The 18621-nt window shown below is 70.0% G+C and overlaps 2 protein-coding genes across 4 annotated transcripts; one reads left to right on the top strand and one right to left on the bottom strand.

The window, feature by feature from the left end:
- Positions 1–1531: 1531 nt before the first annotated feature.
- NPRL3 (NPR3 like, GATOR1 complex subunit) lies at positions 1532–16083 on the top strand (the record flags this gene model as incomplete). 3 transcript variants are annotated; one of them, XM_084250687.1, is made up of 13 exons in its annotated part: positions 1532–1649; positions 3139–3208; positions 5428–5614; positions 6446–6520; positions 8045–8198; positions 8476–8557; positions 11399–11536; positions 12095–12251; positions 13868–13974; positions 14061–14190; positions 15108–15297; positions 15396–15588; positions 15918–16083. In XM_084250687.1, the coding sequence occupies 13 exons, from the start codon at positions 1532–1534 to the stop codon at positions 16081–16083; spliced, it is 1767 nt and encodes a 588-aa protein (XP_084106813.1). The 3 variants fall into 3 exon arrangements, with proteins under 3 accessions (XP_084106813.1, XP_084106814.1, XP_084106815.1); XM_084250688.1 differs by having other exon boundaries at positions 5485–5614; XM_084250689.1 differs by lacking the exon at positions 6446–6520 and having other exon boundaries at positions 5485–5614.
- A 210-nt stretch (positions 16084–16293) lies between these two features.
- Positions 16294–18360, bottom strand: MPG (N-methylpurine DNA glycosylase; the record flags this gene model as incomplete). The annotated part of the gene is made up of 3 exons (XM_084250285.1): positions 16294–16747; positions 17377–17581; positions 18166–18360. The coding sequence occupies 3 exons, from the start codon at positions 18358–18360 to the stop codon at positions 16371–16373; spliced, it is 777 nt and encodes a 258-aa protein (XP_084106411.1). The 3' UTR covers positions 16294–16370.
- Between the last annotated feature and the right edge of the window lie 261 nt (positions 18361–18621).

Genomic DNA, 18621 nt, shown 5'->3' on the forward strand with positions numbered 1-18621 from the left:
GCGCTGAGGGCGCTGTAGGGTAAATGATTGTCAGGCTTTTCTGCCCTCCTACCGTTAGGACTGATGATGGATCCCTGCAGTCCTGCATGCATGCCTGATGGTGGCACCTGGAGTGGGGTGTGGGCAGACATAGGTGGGTGCACCTGGGCTGAGATGGGGCTTATAAAGGCAGCAGCACAGGGAAGCAGCAGAGCAGAATGACGGGAAGGAGAATAAGCGAGAGACCAGCAGAGGCCGCGAGAGTTGCTGGAGAGCCCAGAAAGAGTGAAGACTCACTGGGGGCTGGGAGGCCTGCCAGCCCCCGGTCCCCTGGCCTGCCGTGTACCTGGTAAACTCAATAAAACCCTGAGAAAGCCACGGAGGGCTCCAGGACTCTCCTTTACCTGTCTGCTCTGCTTCTAGAGAACCAGCTCTGTACCTTCCTGGCACTACAGTCGCCGACGGAGGGGCTGGAGGCCCCTCCACAGGGCCCCCGCAGGGCACCGAGTGGCTGTGGGAGCCAGGGGCAGCCTGCACAGGTGGGGAGCAGCTGGTTTTCTCAGTGAGTGGAAGGCGAGCAGCTGGCCAGAGCTCAGGCAGCGGAAAGCCCGCCCATGCCTGGCTCCCAAGGTGCCCTGTGTGGGGCTCCCGGGTTGGGGGTTAGACCTGGGACAGGGGAGGTAAAGGAGAAACTAGGGGCCTCCCTGGGGCGCAGGGTCAAGTCTCAGTGCCATCCAGCTACCCGCAGCCACTATGGCCTGAGTCCATCCCTGGCCCTGGAGCTGCGCACAGGGTGCAGTGGACCCCTCCTGTCTCCTGCTGCCCCTCAGCAGTCTCAGTGGACCCGCCTGTCCTGCTCCCCACTGTCTCTGGGGAGTCCCCTCACCCCCGCGCCTCTGGCCTGCACCCCAGCTCTTGTATGCATAAATAAATCTAGCAGGGTGCAGGCCAGAGGCGCGGGGGGGGCGGGGGGGGAGGAAGAGACAGAGGGGGGAGCAGGACAGGCGGGCCCACTGCGGAGGGGCAGCGGCGCCGAGGCGGGGGTGGGGGGCTGCGGCGCCCCCGGGTCAGGGCGGCCGCGGACGGCTGCCGGCAGCTTGACGGTGCTGAGACGTGACCCCCGCGCCCCCAGGAGGGCCCGCCACGGGCTTTTATTAATTAATGAATTTATTTACACGAGCGCGGGGCGCGGGCAGAAGCGGGGGGGAGGGGCGCGCACAGGCCGACGGGGCGCGGGCGGCGGGGGGGCGGGGGGGTCTGCGCGCCACGCGGGGCCCTCGCCGGCGGCCGGGCATCGAACCGGCGCGGCAGAGCCGCGGGCAGCCGCGCAGCCCGGCGCTCACCCGGCGCGCCCCGGGGGGCCCCCGACACCGGCTCTTCCCCGCGCCGCACGGACGCCCCGCGGGGCGCAGACGCGCGCCCACAGCCGCCAGGCCCGCGCCTGCGCAGACGCCCCGCCCGCCCGCCCGCCCGGCCGGAAGTCTCGCGCGCCGCGTCTCGCGAGGGTTGGCCTGAGGCGCCGCCCGCCGCCCGCCGCCCGCCGCCCGCCGGCATGGGGGACAACACCAGCCCCATCAGCGTGATTCTCGTGAGCTCGGGGAGCCGGGGCAACAAGCTGCTGTTCCGGTACCCCTTCCAGCGCGGCCGCGAGCGCCGCGCGTCCCAGACGAGTAAGTGCGCGCGCCCGACGGGGAGACGCCCCGCCCCGCCCCCCACGACAGCCCCGCCCCCACGACAGCCCCATCCCCCACGAGACACGCCCCGCCCCCACGACACGCCCCATCCCCCACGAGACACGCCCCCGCCCCCACGACACGCCCCCACGACACCCCCATCCCCCACGAGACACGCCCCCGCCCCCACGACACGCCCCATCCCCCACGAGACACGCCCCCACGACACCCCCATCCCCCACGAGACACGCCCCCGCCCCCACGACAGCCCCATCCCCCACGAGACACGCCCCGCCCCCACGACAGCCCCATCCCCCACGAGACACGCCCCCGCCCCCACGACACGCCCCGCCCGCGCCCCCACGACACGCCCCCACGACACCCCCATCCCCCACGAGACACGCCCCCGCCCCCACGACACGCCCCATCCCCCACGAGACACGCCCCCACGACACCCCCATCCCCCACGAGACACGCCCCCGCCCCCACGACAGCCCCATCCCCCACGAGACACGCCCCGCCCCCACGACAGCCCCATCCCCCACGAGACACGCCCCCGCCCCCACGACACGCCCCGCCCGCGCCCCCACGACACGCCCCCACGACACCCCCATCCCCCACGAGACACGCCCCCGCCCCCACGACACGCCCCATCCCCCACGAGACACGCCCCCACGACACCCCCATCCCCCACGAGACACGCCCCCGCCCCCACGACAGCCCCATCCCCCACGAGACACGCCCCGCCCCCACGACAGCCCCATCCCCCACGAGACACGCCCCCGCCCCCACGACACGCCCCGCCCGCGCCCCCACGACACGCCCCCACGACACCCCCATCCCCCACGAGACACGCCCCGCCCCCACGACACGCCCCATCCCCCACGAGACACGCCCCCGCCCCCACGACACACCCCGCCCGCGCCCCCACGCCCCGCCCCGCCCCCACGAGACACGCCCCCCACGAGACACGCCCCCGCCCTCCACGACACGCCCCGCCCCCCAAGGCACATCCCCGCCCCCCACGAGACACGCCCCCGCCCCCCACGCCCCCGCGGCCCAGAAACACGCCCTCGCCCGCGCCCCCCACGAGACACACCCCCGCGTCCACCCCCAGGGGAGGCGCCCCCCCAACTCGCCCCCGGCCCCGCCCCCCAGACGCGCGCTTCCCCTTGGGCCTCTTGGAACCCCCTGGCCGCGGCCCCTGCTCGGGGACGCCCCTCCGCGGAGGGCAGGGGGTGCGGGGGCGCCTCCGGGCTGGGGCCCCGCCTGTCCCCCCGGGCCCGTCTCCGGCCGCGCCCGCCCGCCCCCTGCGCCGCCTCCCGGCCGGGCCTGGCCCCGCGCCCGTCCCCGGGTGCCGTGCGGGGGGCCGCGCCTGGCTCTCGCCGCCGGGCCTGTCCTGCCGCGTGGGCGCCTGAGCCCCGCGGCCCGCGGCGGAGGCGGCCCGGCCTGAGTCGCGTCCTCGTCCTCGTCCTCGTCCTCGCAGGCCAGGCGCGCAGCAGGTACGCGGTCAACGGCAGCGGCGACCACGCCGACGACCAGGACGGCGACTCCAGGTGAGGGCCCCGCCGCCCGCGGTGCCGCCCCCTGGGCCCGGGTGTTTGCCCGGAGAGCCCGGTTCCTCCCCGGGGGTGTTTTCCCGCGAAGCCAGGCCCGATGCCGCTGCCGCGCCGGCCCTCTCCGGGGCAGGGCAGGGAGGACGCGGTCTTCCGAGCAGGCGCGGCCAGGCCCGGGTCCCAGGAGCTGCGCCCCGCTGCCCGCAGGCCCCGCACGGCCCGCGCGACTCCCCGGCTGTGCTTTCACCCCTTTCTGCGACGCTCTGTGTTGGGTGTTGCGGACCCCCATGGAGCCCGGGATGTCCCCACACCGGCCGGCAGCTCTCGGGCACCGGCAGGGTGTCGTGGGCGCAGGCCGTGGCTCAGTCTGCAGGACCCAGGGCTGGGAGCCACGCTGGAGCAGTGCCGGTGGCTGCTGCCCGCTCTGCCCGCCGGCGTGTGCCAGAGGCTCCTTCTGCAGAGCCGCCGAATTTGCTGGAGCAGGTCACAGAACTCGGGACACCCACCCGTTATGCGCTTGGTTAACAATTTGTTTATTTTTTATTTTATTTTAAAGATTTATTTGTTCTTGTACAAGAACTGGGGAACAGGCCAGAGGCGCAGGAGGGTGAGAGCATTCACTGAAGACAGAGCGGGGAGCAGAACAGGCAGATTGACGAAACACACTGCTGCAGGGGGCAGCGGGCGCGGCAGGAGAGGCCTGCTGTGCCATGTGGGATTCTCGCTGGCCGGCCGGGATCGAACCTGCGCTGCAGAAGCTGTGCACAGCCTCACAGCGCGGCGCTCAACCGCCTGCGCCACCAGGGAGGCCCAGCAATTTGTTTACGTGTGGAAGAACTGGGGTGCAGGCCAGAGTGTGTGGGTGGTGGCCACTGGGAAAGGGCAGCCCTGGGCCGTGGCACCATCAAGTGGAAGATTGAGGATTGAGCCCCTCGGTCACCGCGGCCACGTGTCGGGGGGCAACGAGGCCCCTGACCCTGGAACACCCCGTGTAGCAGAGGCACAGCCAGGCTCCTCCGCGCCTCGCCGCTCGCCCCAGCCCCACACGGCAGGTGGGCAGCTCGGCCTCTTTCTGGCTGGCAGCCATCCCTGGGCAGGGGAGGGTGCTGTGGCTGCGGAAACAGCTGAGGGTCCCTGCTCCAGTTCTGTCTGTGCGAGAGCCGGGCTGCACGGGAAGGGGCCCCGCAGGCATCTGCCAACCGGGCAGCAAGGCCTGGAGCAGGGCCTGACTGCAGGTGCCCGGCTGGCCTCTGGGCCTGGGCAGGGGGCGCGGACGACGCTGGGGTCAGTTCATCTGCCTGGCTGCGGAGCCCTGCCCTCCCCGCAGGCCCTCCCCTCTGTGGGGCGCAGGGTGGCTGGAGCCTGCAGGCCTACAGCTGCACAGGGTGGGCGGTGGCTGGGCCGGCTGGCAGCCGGGGCCCCACTCAGCCTGGAAAGGGCCCACAGCTGCTTATGTGGTTGGGCCCGAGTGCCTGCGTCCCGCATTGTGGCCCAGACTGGCCCAAGGCCAGTGGGCCGAGCTGGCCCGAGCCCTGTTCTCTGAGCATTCGCCCAGCTTCCTCAGAGAGCGGGCCGTGGCCGCCCCCCACGCTCAGGTAGGCCCCCGGGAGCCGGCCATTGTGGCTTCTGCCTGCGCAGGGCCCGAGTGGAGCCGGGAGAGCCGGCCTCTGCCCTGAGCCAATGTGGGAAGCACTTCCTGGTGGAGAAGTCTCCAGACCAGAGGCCCTGGGCCAGGCTGTGGGATGAGAGTCTGCATCCCCAGGCTCCGCCCTGCAGCCTCCTCCTGGCCAGCCACTCTCCCTTCCCCGGCCCCCCGGGGCCAGGGAGAGGAGAGCCAGTCAGGCGCAAGGCACAGACGGGCTCCACAAGCCCTCTGCTTTTCCCCTGGCCCCCCGCTGCCCTCTGTCGGCTCACAGCCCCGGGGCCTCAAGTCCGCCTCCGCAGGCTGCTTCGCAGGACCCCGGGGAGTGCGGGAGCTCAGTGCCGACTGCAGGAAGGTGCAGGCCCTGCTCTGGCCTGCGGGCGCTGGGGTGCGAGTGGGCAAGAGGCCGCGCCTGCGGGCCCGGCGTGGGTCCGTCTGCACACCACAGCCGTGTGTCCTCGAGCCGCGCGAGCCGAGGGGTGGCCCAAGCTGGCAGCCCGCCCCTCGCCTGTCCCGTGCTCCGCGGGGCCTCACGCCTGGCTGGGACCCGCCTGCGGGTTGGGGGAGCGTCTCCGAGGGCGGCGGGTGCGGCGTCCTGCCGGGTGCTGCCACTTCTCCTTTTTTCCATGTTGAGGTTTTCAGATGTCATTTTGGCCACGATTTTGGCCACCAAGTCCGAGATGTGCGGCCAGAAGTTTGAGCTGAAGATCGACAACGTGCGCTTCGTGGGGCACCCGACGCTGCTGCAGCACGCGCTGGGGCAGGTGCGCCGGGAACTGTCCCGGCTGTGGGGGCCTGTCCCGGCTCTGGACCCGTCCCGGCTCTGGGGCCCTGGCAGCTGCTGTGACCTGCCCCGGTGGATGCCGCCCTGGGTCTGCCTATCCCTCGGGCTTCGGCGGCTCCCGCGTCTCTCTGGCCGCGGCCCCCGTCTGCGCCTCTGATTCTCAGGGCTGCGGGGCTGGCGCTGCAGCCCCTTGGGCTCTGTGTGCGTACGCAACCTCTGCATGCGGAGGGACGAGCCCCGGCTCTGCAGGCCGGATTCCAGTGCGGCGCCAGAGACCCCTGCTCAGCAGGAGGGTTGCTGATGCGGCCCTCGCCCCCCACCCACCCTCGGAGGGCGCTCCTGAAGAGCCGGGGCCGCCTCTGTGGCAGTGCTGGCGACCTCTCGGACGGCACCGTCCCCTTGCCCTTGTTCTGCGGCTGGGTCTTTGCGCCCTCCAGCGCTTTTGGGTGCCGTTGGGACCCAGCGGCTGCCCCCAAAGCCTAGCGGCAGACACGACCCTGGAGCTGGCTCCGTGCCGTGGGCCTACGGCTTGTCCTGTCTTGGCACCCCCAGCCCTGCCCCGCTGGTGGAGGTGGCCTGGAGTGCACAGGGGGCACCCCGTCCTGTCTCCCGGCCGTCTCGGTCACGTCCACTGCCAGGGCTCGTCCCCGGACTTGCCGCTGCCTCCTGCCTCACGCGTAGGGACGCCCCATCCCATGCTGGTGCGGCCCGGTCTCTGGCTCTGCCGACCCGGGACCCCCCGGCCTCGGCAGGGTGGCTCCGCGCAGCCGTGGGGCAGCTGGTCTCGCCCCTCAGCTGCACGTCCTTGCAGGTCTCCAAGACAGACCCGTCCCCCAAGAGGGAGGCGCCCACCATGATTCTCTTCAACGTGGTGTTTGCCCTGAGGGTGAGTGCGGCCGGGCGCCCTCCTTCCCTGCTCCCCTCGTCGTTTTCCTTTTTAAAGAAATGTAATTTATTTATGTGTACGAGAGCTGGGGTGCAGCTCAGAGGTGGGGGTGAGAGAACTCCCCAGAGATAGGGTGGGGAGCAGAGCAGGTGGGTCCCCTCCTGAGGGGCAGGGGGTCTGCTGTGCCCCGAGGGTTGGCTCCCGGCCGGGGATGGCCTGGGCTGTGGTGGCTGGCGCCAGCTTGACGGTGCTGACATTGGCCTCTGCGCCCTCGGGGAGGCCCATCTGTTTACAGTAACAGGCCTGCGCCCTCGCCCTTGAGGGGGTGCAGGGGACTGTGGCTACGAGGGGCCCAGACAGACAGAAAGCAGTGCCCTGGGGAGGGCCTGGCTTGTGCTGTGGGGGGATTGGCACCCCCAAGAAGTGTCTCTCCACCGTTGTCCAACAGTGGAGTGTTGGAAAGACCCCGTTTCCAGTGTCCTCTAGTCCAGCAGGGCTCTGGCCGGCGCTGCCCGTGTGGCACCCCCCCCCCCCCGGGTACAGCGCAGCCTGTGCTGAGGCCGCATGGGGCCCAGGCGGGCGGTCAGGTGGGTGCCACGCTCAGCCTGTCACTCGGCGAGGCTCTCACGTGGAGACCACGGCTCTCCCTGCTGCCCACGTGGGGCAGGAGCTGTGGCTGGAGAGGGCCGCCCCTTGGGCAGCAGGTCTTTGGGGTTTCCGCTCTGTGTGTGCCTTCTGTGCTGGCTGGCCCGGCTCTGTGTTCTAGGGGGCGCCTGACCGGGGGCGGGGGGAGGGTGCTGCCTGGCCTGGCACGCCGAGGGCGTCTCTGCCGGTGGGTCCCCGGCCCGCGGTAACGCTGCTGCTCGTGGCTCAGCCTTTGGCCCAGGAGCGGCCGTGGGGGCCTGCCGGCAGATAAGGGGCAACCCCGCAGGCTAATCAGCAGCACCACGGCCTCCCTGCCCCGGGTGACTCAGCGCCGGCTGCAGCCCAGGCAGGCTGAGCTATCTGCCTTGGGTCTGCCACACCCCTGCCAGGTTCCGCTTCAGAGGGTGGTCGGTGGCCCCTGGCCTCCTGCCGGCCAGGCCCTGGGGGCATGGTCTGTGTGGCTGCTCGCCAAGCCCTGTGTGTCCCTGTTGAGATGCAGCTTTGCGTGGCCCTTGGGGTCCCCGCCAGTCCAGGGTGACCACACATGTGGCTGGTCGTCAAGGGGGTGCCCCTGTCATCTTTCTGAGGGAACTTGTGGCCAGGGTGGGCGGCGGCCCTGCCGGGCCCAGGGTGGACCTGAGCGTTACCTGCCCTGGGGATGCCCTAGCTGGCGGCCGGCCTGTGCAGCCTCTTCGTGCCCCCTGCTGGTTCTCGCCAAGCCCTTGGACACCTGTCCCCACGGTTGCGCTGGTGACCGTCGCGTCCACGCAGACCCAGGGGCACAGGGCTGGCGCCAGCTGCCCACAAGGACCGGCCAGGGGTGGGCAGGGCTCTCTCGCCTGGGCTCCCTGTGCCGCCCCAGCCCTGGCTCTCCCACAGGCCAACGCAGACCCCTCGGTCATCAGCTGCCTGCACACGCTGTCCCGGCGCATCGCCACAGTGCTGCAGCACGAGGAACGGCGCTGCCAGTACTTGACGCGGGAGGCCCGGCTGATCCTGGCTCTGCAAGACGAGGCGTCTGCGGCCGCCGACGGTGAGCGTGCAGGGCCCGGGGCTGGTGCTGGCTGGTCCGGCCGCTCTACAGGGATGCCACATCTGTGAGGCAGGGCCAGCGGGGCTAGGTCATGATGCAGAGCCTGGGGCAGCCTGTCCGTCTTCTGCTGAGGGGCCGAATCCTCAGCCTCCACCTAGTTTTAACCCACCAGGATGCGGGAGAGGCTCCCAGTGCTGGCCATGCCACTGCAGCTTGCGCGAGACGGCTCTAGCCTGCCCTGTGCCTGGGGCTCTGAGTCTGGCTGTTGTCCCTGCAGCGGACGAGGGACCCCCGTCACCTTTCCACCACATCCTGCCCAAGTGCAAGCTGGCCCGGGACCTCAAGGAGGCCTATGACAGGTGGGCGGCCCAGACCCTCGCCAGCAGTCGCCGGGACCCCACAAGCCTGTTCTCCTGGGCGCTGCCCCTCGCTCCACGGCGGCACTGCAGGGATCGGCTCGGGGCTGGGGCGCAGCTGTGGGGCGCAGCACAGGAGCCCCTGCGTGCTCTGACGGGTCCGGCTCGCTGCTTCCTGGGGTGTCCACTCCGCTCTGCGTGCCTGCATCCTGTACCCCCAAACAGGCCGGGCCACAGAGCTGCAGTCGGGCCGCTTGTCGGGGCCACTGCTCTGTCCAGTCCAGCCCGAGGGCAGCTTTGTTGAGCTTTTCCTTTGTGCTGCTGTTTTCTGATGTCACCAGCTACACTTTTTTAAAGATTTATTTATGCATACAAGAGCTGTGTGTGGGGGCAAGAGGTGTGGGGGTGAGAGGATTCACCAGAGACAGCGGGGAGCAGAACAGGCAGACTGACTGAAATACGCCGCTGAGGGGAGCAGCGGGGAGACAGGAGAGGTCCGGGATCCTCAGCCTCGCCATCTGAGACTTAACCCTTGCACCACCAGGGAGGGCCCCCAATTACACTTTTTAAAAAAACGTTTATTTATGCATACAAAAAGTGGGGTGCAAGCTGGGGGGCTGTTGAGAGGACTCCCCAGAGACAGAGTGGGGAGCAGAGCAGGTGGATCCCCTGAGACACACTGCTGAGCGGCAGCAGGAGATGGGGGGGGTGGTCTTCTGCACCCTGTGGCGCAGCCCTGACCGTGACCCAGGACAGACTCTGGCCTGCGGACAACTGCCCCACCTGCGGCCACCTGAGGCCTCCCCTGCGGGAGAGGGCTGTGGCTGGGAGCCTTGGGCCTACGCTGAGCGGAAATTCGGCTTGTCAGCCGGCCTAGAGTCAGCAGGTCAGAGCAGAAGTGACCAGCAGGCAGGATGCGCGCTCCATGTTGTGAGGCGCCCTCCACGGGCATCACGACACAGGGCGGGAGTTGTTCTGGCCCAGAAAGGAGCCCAGAGTCCCCTGTGGCCGGCTTCCCACCCTGCTCCCCGAGGTCAACGGCCACGCCCGAGCCGGCGCCGTCCTCCCCGTAGCCCTGGTCCCCTGCCCAGCCTGGCCTTGGGGCGCCACCACCAGAGCTCCCAGCTGCAGCCTCCCTGGTACTGCCCGTCCACCGCCCTGGAAGGCCTGAGAAGGCCCCTGGCTGGTCCCGGCGGAGCCTCTCACTGTGGGGTCTGGCGAGTGGGGCAGGTCCCCTGAGCGGAGATGGGCTTGAGGCTGAGCGCGGGTGGGCGCGGCATGGGTCTTGCCCTGGGCTCGCTGTTCTGACTCAGGTCGGGATTGGTAAGCACCGCCAGTCCACACAGCTGGGTGCGTGGACCGCACTCGCGGGGCCTTCACCCCTGGCCCCACGCACCCTCGGGGGCTGCTGTGACGCCAGGGCAGGCCTCCTGGTGCCCGCCGGTGCCCCTGCGCTGCTGTTACGGCAGTTCCCCAGAGAGGTCAGGCAGCGCTCAGCGAGGAGGAGGCAGGGGGAATCAGTCACTGGCCACAGCGGCCAGCGAGCCCTGCGGCAGCAGCGGTGAGGTGTTACACGGTCAGCAGCGGAGGCTTGTCACCAGCCGCCGAGGGCTTCCTCACTGTGTGGGAAGGGGCCGAGCAGCCGTGGCCACTGCTGTGGATGGGCAGCAGCCCTCCTGGCCCGGTCAGTTGCAGACCCAGCCTCTTCCTGCCTTGGTGCCCCTGGGTGCCCTGGCCTGTCCTCCTCTGGGTGGGAGACCGAGGGCTCAGGCTGGCTCTGGCTGGCAGGGAGGGGGCAGGTGTTTGGGGTGCTCCTGGGGCGGGCGGGGCCGGGGAGCAGCGTCTTCCCTGGGCCCACAGATAGGGGTGCAGGTGGGGACCGGCATCTATCTCCCTCTGCAGACACCCCGCCCAGGGCCCTGCACAGTGCTGGATAAGCCTCGCCCGGCAGCTGTTTGCTGTGGTGTTTGCAGCGTCAGCACCAGCTGCCCCCAGACCCCCTCCGCGGCCCTCAGTGGCCAGGCCCAGGCCTGTGTCTGGGCCCAGCACAGCCAGAAGCAGCGTCTCCCCTGCCCACCACCCCCTCTGGGTGTGGGTGCCTGCCTGGCCTAGGTGTGCTGACCTGGGGGTCTGCGGGGTCCAGGGCCTGGTGGGGGCCCACTGCCCAGTTCTGGGAGATGCCGAGCCTCAGGGATGGGCCAGGTCTCCCCGAATCCTGACACTCCCCATCCTGCCAGCGGCCTCACCCCATGGCTGCGGCGCCCAGACCAGCTTGCGGCCAAGGTCTCGCCGAGGGCCCAGGAGCGGGGCCCATGTTGCAGGAGCCACGGGCTGTCTGCCCCCCCCACCCCCCGAGACAAGCCCTCGCGTGCGTGTCTGAACTGCTGATGCCCCCACAGGGAGCAGCTGCCTGGGCTGGCCTGCCCCTTGGCCACTCTGCAGGCACGCGGGGGGTGGTGGTGGGTGCGCCCTGCGGGGAAGGTATTGCTGTGGGCTGGTCCGAGGCCCTGGGGCTGTGTTCCCCGTGCAGCGCGTGCCCTGCTCTGGGCCGGCCCGAGGGTCACCTGTGCCGGGTGCGCGTGGGGCCAGGTGTTGTGACCTGGTTCTCAGCTGCTTCTTGCCCCAGGGGCCTGCGGGTGGCGCGGGTCTGAGCAGCCTTGTTCGAGGCAGGTGGTGTGTTCTCTGGGCAGGAGACCCGTCCCCCCATACGCGGCCCGGCCTGGGAGAGGCCTGACGAGGGCAGCCGGGGCCACGGGGGTGCCTGGCCGCCTCTCTGCAGAGACATGCTCAGGCCGGGCCCGAGCGGGAGGGCCCCGTGTCCCCACTGACACGCGCCCCCTGCAGCCTGTGCTCTTCGGGGGTAGTGCGGCTGCACATCAACAGCTGGCTGGAGGTGAGCTTCTGCCTGCCCCACAAGATCCACCGAGCTGCGACCAGCCTCATCCCGCCCGAGGCCATCGAGCGCAGCCTGAAAGCCATTCGGTGAGCGAGGGCCCCGCCCGCCTCGGCTCCTCCGGCCCCTGCCCTGGCCCCCCCAGGCTCCCCCGGCCCCCTCCCCGCCCCTGCCCGGGCCCACTGCTGCCCAGCCGGCTGGGGCTGATTTCCTGTGGCCATGGCGAGGGCCGCAGGCCTGCTGTCAGAGTGAAAACGTGTTTGTGTCCAGTCTAGTCCAGAAACAGGCAGCCCAGGGGCCCCAGCCCCATCTGGGTGAGTGGGTGCTACGCTGGGGGTTCCTGCTGCTGCCTGCACTGGAACTGGACGCGCGCCCCCTCACGTGGCTCGACCCTGCAGGCCGAGCCCAGACCCTCCCAAGGCCCCTTTGCCCTCCAGTGGCCCCCTGAGAGGAATGGGGTGTGGCAGCATCACTTGGGGTGACAGAGCTGCCCATGGCGCCTACCCGCCCAGCCCTCCTTGGGGAAGACACGCTCCGGCCAGCGGCCAATGGGGTTGCCGGGCAAGGCTGGCCCTGGCTGCTCTGCTCTCGTATGTGTGTCTTCCCGGAGTGGCGGGCAGGGGCGCTGCTGACCGCACCCCCTGCAGCCCCTACCACGCCCTGCTGCTGCTGAGTGACGAAAAGGCCCTGCTGGCTGAGCTCCCTCTGGACTGTTCCCCGGCCCTGGTCCGCGTGGTCAGGACGGCCTCCGCCGTGAAGAACCTGCAGCAGCTGGCGCAGGATGCGGACCTGGCTCTGCTGCAGGTATCACCCACCGGGCCTGCCAGACGGGGGTGGGGGGGGGGTGGCACCCACTGCTGTGGCCCAGGCCCTCGGCCCCGGACACCTGCAGGGCGCATGGGCTTAGGACGAGTTGTCCTCCGTGTGTGGGGAGCAGGGCTGCCCCCACCCCGCCCGCAGCACCCTAGATGCCCTCGGGCTAGTTTGTCCGTGTGCTGCTGTCCTGATTTGGGGTGGGGGCTCCACCCTGGCCAGGGGCCTGGTTGCCGTGTGGGCTGTGGGTGGGGCAGGAGATGTCGGAGCAGGCAGGGGCTGGGCAGCCTGGGGCGGGGTCAGTGTGAGGCCTGGTTAACCCTTGGCAACGAGTGGCCACCAGGGGGCGGCAGGGCCCGGCGCGGGCTGGGAAGAGGGGGACAGTAGCTCGAGCAGCTCTCTCGTGGTCACCTGGAGAGAGCCCCTCAGCTGCCCCGGCCCCGGGGCGCTTGGGGGGTTCTGCCTGGTCTTCCCCTGGACCTTGGCGGGAGGGAATCTGTGCGGCCTTGTGGCTGCGTCCACCGCACCCCGGACGAGGGCAGCATTGTCTGGCTGTCCAGGGCCACCGCACCCACCACTGCCCCTGCGCCTGGGCGGGCTTTGCCTCTGCATCCTGTGCTCCCTCACAGAGCCACAGGCCTGGCGTTTCCTCCAGCCGCCCTGACAGGTTTTTTTTTTTTTTTTTTAAGAGGCATGTTTTATTTATTTGTTTGTTTTGTTTATACAAGCACTGGGTACAGTCAGAAGCGCGGGAGGGTGAGAGGATTCACCAGAGCCAGAGCGGGGAGCAGAGCAGGCAGAAGGACCGAAGGGCACTGCTGAGGGGAGCAGCGGGCGGCAGGAGAGGTCTGCGCGCCATGTGGGACCCTCCTCCGGTGGCCAGGGAGCAGCCGGGGATTGAACCGGTGTTGCTGAGGCTGCGGGCAGCTTCGCAACCCAGCGCTCAACCGCTGCGCCACCGGGGAGGCCCTGCCCTGACAGGTTTTATGACTAAACCAGGTGCCCCAAACCACAGCCACCAGTGGCGGAGGCCCTAGGGTGCTGTGTCCTGGAGGGGCTGCTGCCGGCGCTCTGGCCGCCTGTGCATGGGGACGCCGCCTGTGATGGCAGAGGGAGCGGCCATGGGGGGCCAGATGCTGACCCTATGGGGTGGATGCGCCCACAGGGGGACCCTGCAGCCAGCGGGGCTGGAGGCCAGGACGTCCTGGGGGGTCCGGGCGCTGCCCCAAGTGCCAAGTGGTGGGGGGCCCTGTGGGTGGGGGAGGAGGGCGTGCACCCTGCCCATGGCTCAAGCGAGGGGTCTGAGTGGAAGAGGAGCCTCGGGCTGGGCTCTGCCTGGGTGGGGTATCGGGGGGCAGCAGGCCTGGCCCCCCGGCATGGCTCATACCTGTGCCCCACGTGGGGTTCCCTGGAGCCTCCCCACCTGCCTGAGGCCTGGTAAGCAGGGTGGGGATGCCCCCGGGGTGCCGAGGCACCCTGGTCAGTGCGGGAAGGGCAGGGCTAGCGACCCCACACCCGGCCTCTGGCTGGCTAGCCTGAGCTGGCTGGGGACTTCTGCCTGCGCTGAGCTCCAGGCCGGGCCCCACCGCCCTCCCCGCCGTCCGCAGGTGTTCCAGCTGGCGGCGCACCTGGTGTACTGGGGCAAGGCCATCATCGTGTACCCACTGTGCGAGAACAACGTCTACATGCTGTCCCCGCATGCCAGCGTGTGCCTGTGAGTGCAGGGGATGGGGCTCGGCCTCTGCACCCGAGGCTGCGCCCAGAGGTCTTGGCCACCCAGCTCTACCCTGCCCACCCCAGGCACTCCCTGCTGGCCGAGCAGTTCTCCAGCCGCTTCCCGTCCCACGACCTGCCGTCCGTCCTGTCCAGGTTCTCCCTGCCTGTCTCCCTGTCAGAATTTAGGAGCCCCCTGGCCCCCCCTGTGCAGGAGGTGAGTCGTGGGAGCTTGGGGGGCCAGGGCCACGGCAATTGTTGCGCCTTGGCTTTGCAGGCTCAGGCTGTGTGGGCGCCATGTGCCTTCCCAGGGCCACGCCAATGCCAGCCCTTGGCCAGGCTGCCCATGGACAGCTCCAGGCTGTGGTCGGCAACAGTCAGGGTGAGCACAGAGCCGGGGCCCAGCTGGAGGACCAAGACCGGGCCTCTGGGTCCCCCAGTGGGGCAGTAGCACAGCCTTCTCACCCCCTGGGCGAGGGGTGGGGCGCAGGGCCTGGGGTGCAAGTCCCAGCGGGTCTGGTCAGGGGAGGGCAGCTGGGGTGCAAGGTGTGGGACAGCCTGCCCAGCGGCATCCAGTGTGGCCAGGACTGGGGAGCTCGCCTGCCTGCCCTTCCCAGGGCCGCTGGGGCTGTTCTCACGGCTTTGTCTTCCAGAGAGCGAGGCCCTTACTGCTGTCCTTGGAAGAGGCGGTCCCGCCTTGCTCCTGGCCACACCTGCAGGCCGGGCCCTGCCCCTAGGGGCATTCCGGAGGCCTGGGGTGTGGCCACCCAGGCCGGCCTTGCCAGGGCCTGGGATGAGCTGCTGGTGTTGCCAGCCCGGGAAGGGCGGCGGCTCTCCTAGTTGGGTCTTCAGTTAACATGTGACAGTTCTCAGGTCTGACTTGGCTGTGTAGCCCCCGTCCTTGTCCAGCCAGCCCCCGGGCCCTGAGATATGCCACCAGGATCCGCCGCCAGCCCCCACCCCCCAACCCTGCAGCTGCCCCTGCTGCTGCCCCAGTGCCGGAGAGTGGCCAGCCCGCAGGCACCCTGAGCCGGTGACGGGGCTCTCCCAGCAGTGGCCAGCGTGGGGGTGCGCAGGGTGTAGGGTGCACGGCAGGGGAGGGTGGGTGTGAGGCCTCCGCTGCCGTTCCTGCAGACGCAGCTCATCCAGATGGTGGTGTGGCTGCTGCAGCACCGGCTCCTCGTGCAGCTGCACACCTACGTGCGCCTGATGGCCCCGCCCAGCCAGGCCCCAGCCCGCCCCCGGGAGGACGACGCGCCCTTTGCTGCGCGGGGCGGGGGCCGCAGCCTCAGCACACCCAACGCCCTCAGCTTTGGCTCACCGAGTACGAGGCTCCCTGTAGGCTGTGCGGGCAGGGCCAGGACACTCTGGGTGCAGGTGGGGCTGAGGCCAGGGTGTCCTGCCTGACCGCGCCCTCCACAGCCAGCAGCGATGACATGACCCTCACCAGCCCCAGCATGGACAACTCCAGCGCAGAGCTGCTCCCCAGCGGGGACTCACCTCTGGACAAGAGGATGACGGAGAGCCTGCTGGCCAGCCTGGCGGAGCACGAGCGGGCGGCCATCCTCAGCGTGCCTGCGGCCCAGAACCCTGAGGACCTCCGCATGTTTGCCAGGTGCGGTCACCTCCGGCCACTCCCGGCTTGCCCTAGGGCGCTCAGGTGCAAGGCTCAGGCCAGTGTGAGGGCATCTCAGTGGCAGGTGATTGTCCTGGGGCTTCCCCTGGAGGGCAGGGGCCCAGGCCCTTCCTGAGCTACAGCCAGGGTCACACTAGCCCCGATGCGGGGCTTGCTGGGGGTCAGCCGTCCGAGCCCCAGGCCAGAGCTGCCGGCCCAGCCCTGCGGCGGATGCCCTGAGCAGTTGGGGCCGCTGTTCCCGCTGGTCAGACGCAGGCCTAGGGACCAGGTGTGGGGCGGGCGGCGGCTCAGGGCTGCCTGGCCTGCAGGCTCCTGCACTACTTCCGCGGCCGCCACCACCTGGAGGAGATCATGTACAACGAGAACACCCGGCGCTCCCAGTTGCTCGCTTTGTGCGACAAGTTCCGCAGCGTGCTGGTGGTGGCTGCCCACGAGGACCCCGTCATCGCCGTCTTCCAGGCCCTGCTCCCCTGAGCTGCTGCCCTGCCCTGTGGCCTTCACCCTTATTGCCCACTGCCTGGGGCCACGCCACTCTTCCTGGGTTGCATCTCCGCCCCCCCCACGGGCCCACATCAGCCTTGGGGGGTACTCTGGGCTGGCTCCGGGCACTCTGCTGTGGACATGCTGACGCTGTCCAGGGGAAGGAGCTGACCGCGGCACATGCCGATTACGACAGGCTCTGGCTGGGACACGAGAGGCTGCCTCTCCAACGCAGCCTTTATTTGGTTCTGAACGATTAAAAGCCTTGTCCGGGCCCTGGCTCAGGCTTGTCCGTTCTGCTCAGCTGCTCTGTCTACCACGCTGACCCAGGGGCTGCCCCGGACGTAGAAACGCAGGGGTTTCAGGGCCCACTCCCCCGCCTGGCCAATGCCCACCCGGGGCGCTGCCACCACGGCCAGCTCCCTGGGCTCTGGGGGGCCCTGCTCCAGCCACACAGCCTCGTCTGCGGCCAGGTCGCGCTGGTCGAAGCCCTTGTCGATGGCCATGGCCTGGCATAGCTTGGAGGGGCCGCTGCAGAGCTCACGGTCCTTGAGTGTGCGGCCAGCCGAGCCTCTCCGGAGGGTACTGCGCAGCTGTCGCATGGCCTCCTGGCCTTCCAGCGGCTCCAGCGCACGCAGTAGGACGCAGGCCCCGGCCCCTGTGGATGGTAGACAACCTGCTGCCGACACCTCCAGGAGGTGACTGCTTCCTTCTTGAGGGGGCTGGCCAGGGCACCCCACTGGGTCCCAAACCCCCCTCAGTCAGCGCTGAGCCAACCAGAGGCTGGCTGAGGCTGCTGCTGGGATGGACACAGCTGGGGAAGGTGTATATGGTTCCGCCATGAGACTTCGCTGGAGCATACACCGCCAGGCCAGGGGGCTGCCCACCCAGGGAAGCCCACCAGCCTTGCATGGTGGGCCAGCCCTCAGTGGGGACAGGTCAAGGACGCAGGTCAGGAACCCTGGCCCTCTTGTGAGGTGTGGGCACCACGGGTGCCCAGGGTGCTCAGCTTGGAGGTGGCCCCTGACCCCAGTGGCTCCCAGGAACAGCCTGGGTGGACCCGGCAGGTCACCCTGCCCGGCCGCTGTGACCAGGTGCCTTCAGCCAGCAACTGCCCAGGGACCTCAAGTGCTGTCCCTGTGAGAGTCTTGGCCCCCAGAAGCCTGCGGGTGGCTGGCGGGGCTGCACACTTGCCATCACGCCCCAGGAATGCGAGGCCCTGGCCAGTCCTGTCCCCATTCCTTCGGGCCGCCCTCGCTGTCCCTGCACCACTGGGTAGCTGCTCACCTTGGCTGGACACATTCATGCAAAAGTAGAGGCCATAGATGAGGTAGACGTACAGGGTTCCCGGCTGCATGAACATGCCACGGTTGCGGGCAGTCTGTCGGCCGCCCCGTGAGTGGGCGGCTGCGTCCTCCGGCCCCAGGTACGCCTCGGTCTCCACCACGCGGCCCCGGAGCTCTGTGCCGTCGCTGAGTCGCCGGACCAGGACCTGCGGCGCCGGCTGCTCAGGCATGGCGACCGGCCCAGGCTGGGGTGTCCCGCCCCCCTTGCTGCCCTCCAGTCCATGGCACCCTGGTCACTGCGTGGCTCTGTCAGGGCTGAGGGTCTATGGCTACGGAGCGTCTGCCCCGTCCACCCTCGGAGTCAGCCAGGCCAGGACTTCCCCGGGGCTCGGCCTTGCCGGATGCAGCTGCCCCGTCTCTCGGGTGGGGCACCCCAGGCCTGACTTTAGGGGTGTCCAGCAGGTGTGGCCTTGGGCAGAAGCTCCCTGGTCTTCTCGTGGCCCAGCCCCTGTGGCCGGTGTCGGCCTCAGACCCCCCCCATCCTGGGCCTCTGCCCAAAAGGCAAATCCTTTTGAAGTGCACGGGGTCGCCCCAAAGCCAGGCTGGGTCAGGCCTGGTGCAGCTGCTGGGGCAGCTGGGAAGCCAGCACTGGCCCTGCCGCCCACCGTGGGCCTGGGGGCTGCCGCCACGCCCAAGGCCCGAGGTGGACCCGGTGCCCAGAGCAAGCAGGTCAGGCCAGGCCCAGCACAAGGCCCAGGGCCAGGAGGGCCACCCCGAGCCGCCGCCTCACCTGCCCCAGAAGGGCCCGGGCCAGCGGGACTGCAGGCTGGTCGAAGAATTCGGTTCCCAGCCGAGCGGGGCGGCCCCCGGGGCCTGAGAAGTACACGCTGCGGGTGCCGGGGGGCCCCTCACCCCGCGCCGGCGCCCCCTCCGCGGGGCCGCGCTGCTGCTTGGCCTCGGGGGGCCGCTGCCTTTTCAGGCCCATGTCCGCGGGGAGCTGCAAGGGGAAGGCAGAGGCGGCGTCTGGGCGGGAGGCGCGCGGCTGCCTCAGTTTCCCCACGGCAGCTACAGGGCAAACGGGCCAGACTGGACGGCCCCAGGGGAGCCCCCGGGAACGTGGGGGCAACCGCAGGTCCGGCTCTGGGGGCTCGCACGGGGCTGAGACCCGCCCGGCGCACCGCACGCTCGGGCATGACCCCCCGGGACCCCGAGCGCCCCAACCTCGGCGCCCCGGGCCGGGCGGGGT

The sequence above is a fragment of the Talpa europaea genome, assembly GCF_964194135.1.
Source record: "Talpa europaea genome assembly, chromosome: 12".
Lineage (NCBI taxonomy): Eukaryota > Metazoa > Chordata > Mammalia > Eulipotyphla > Talpidae > Talpa > Talpa europaea.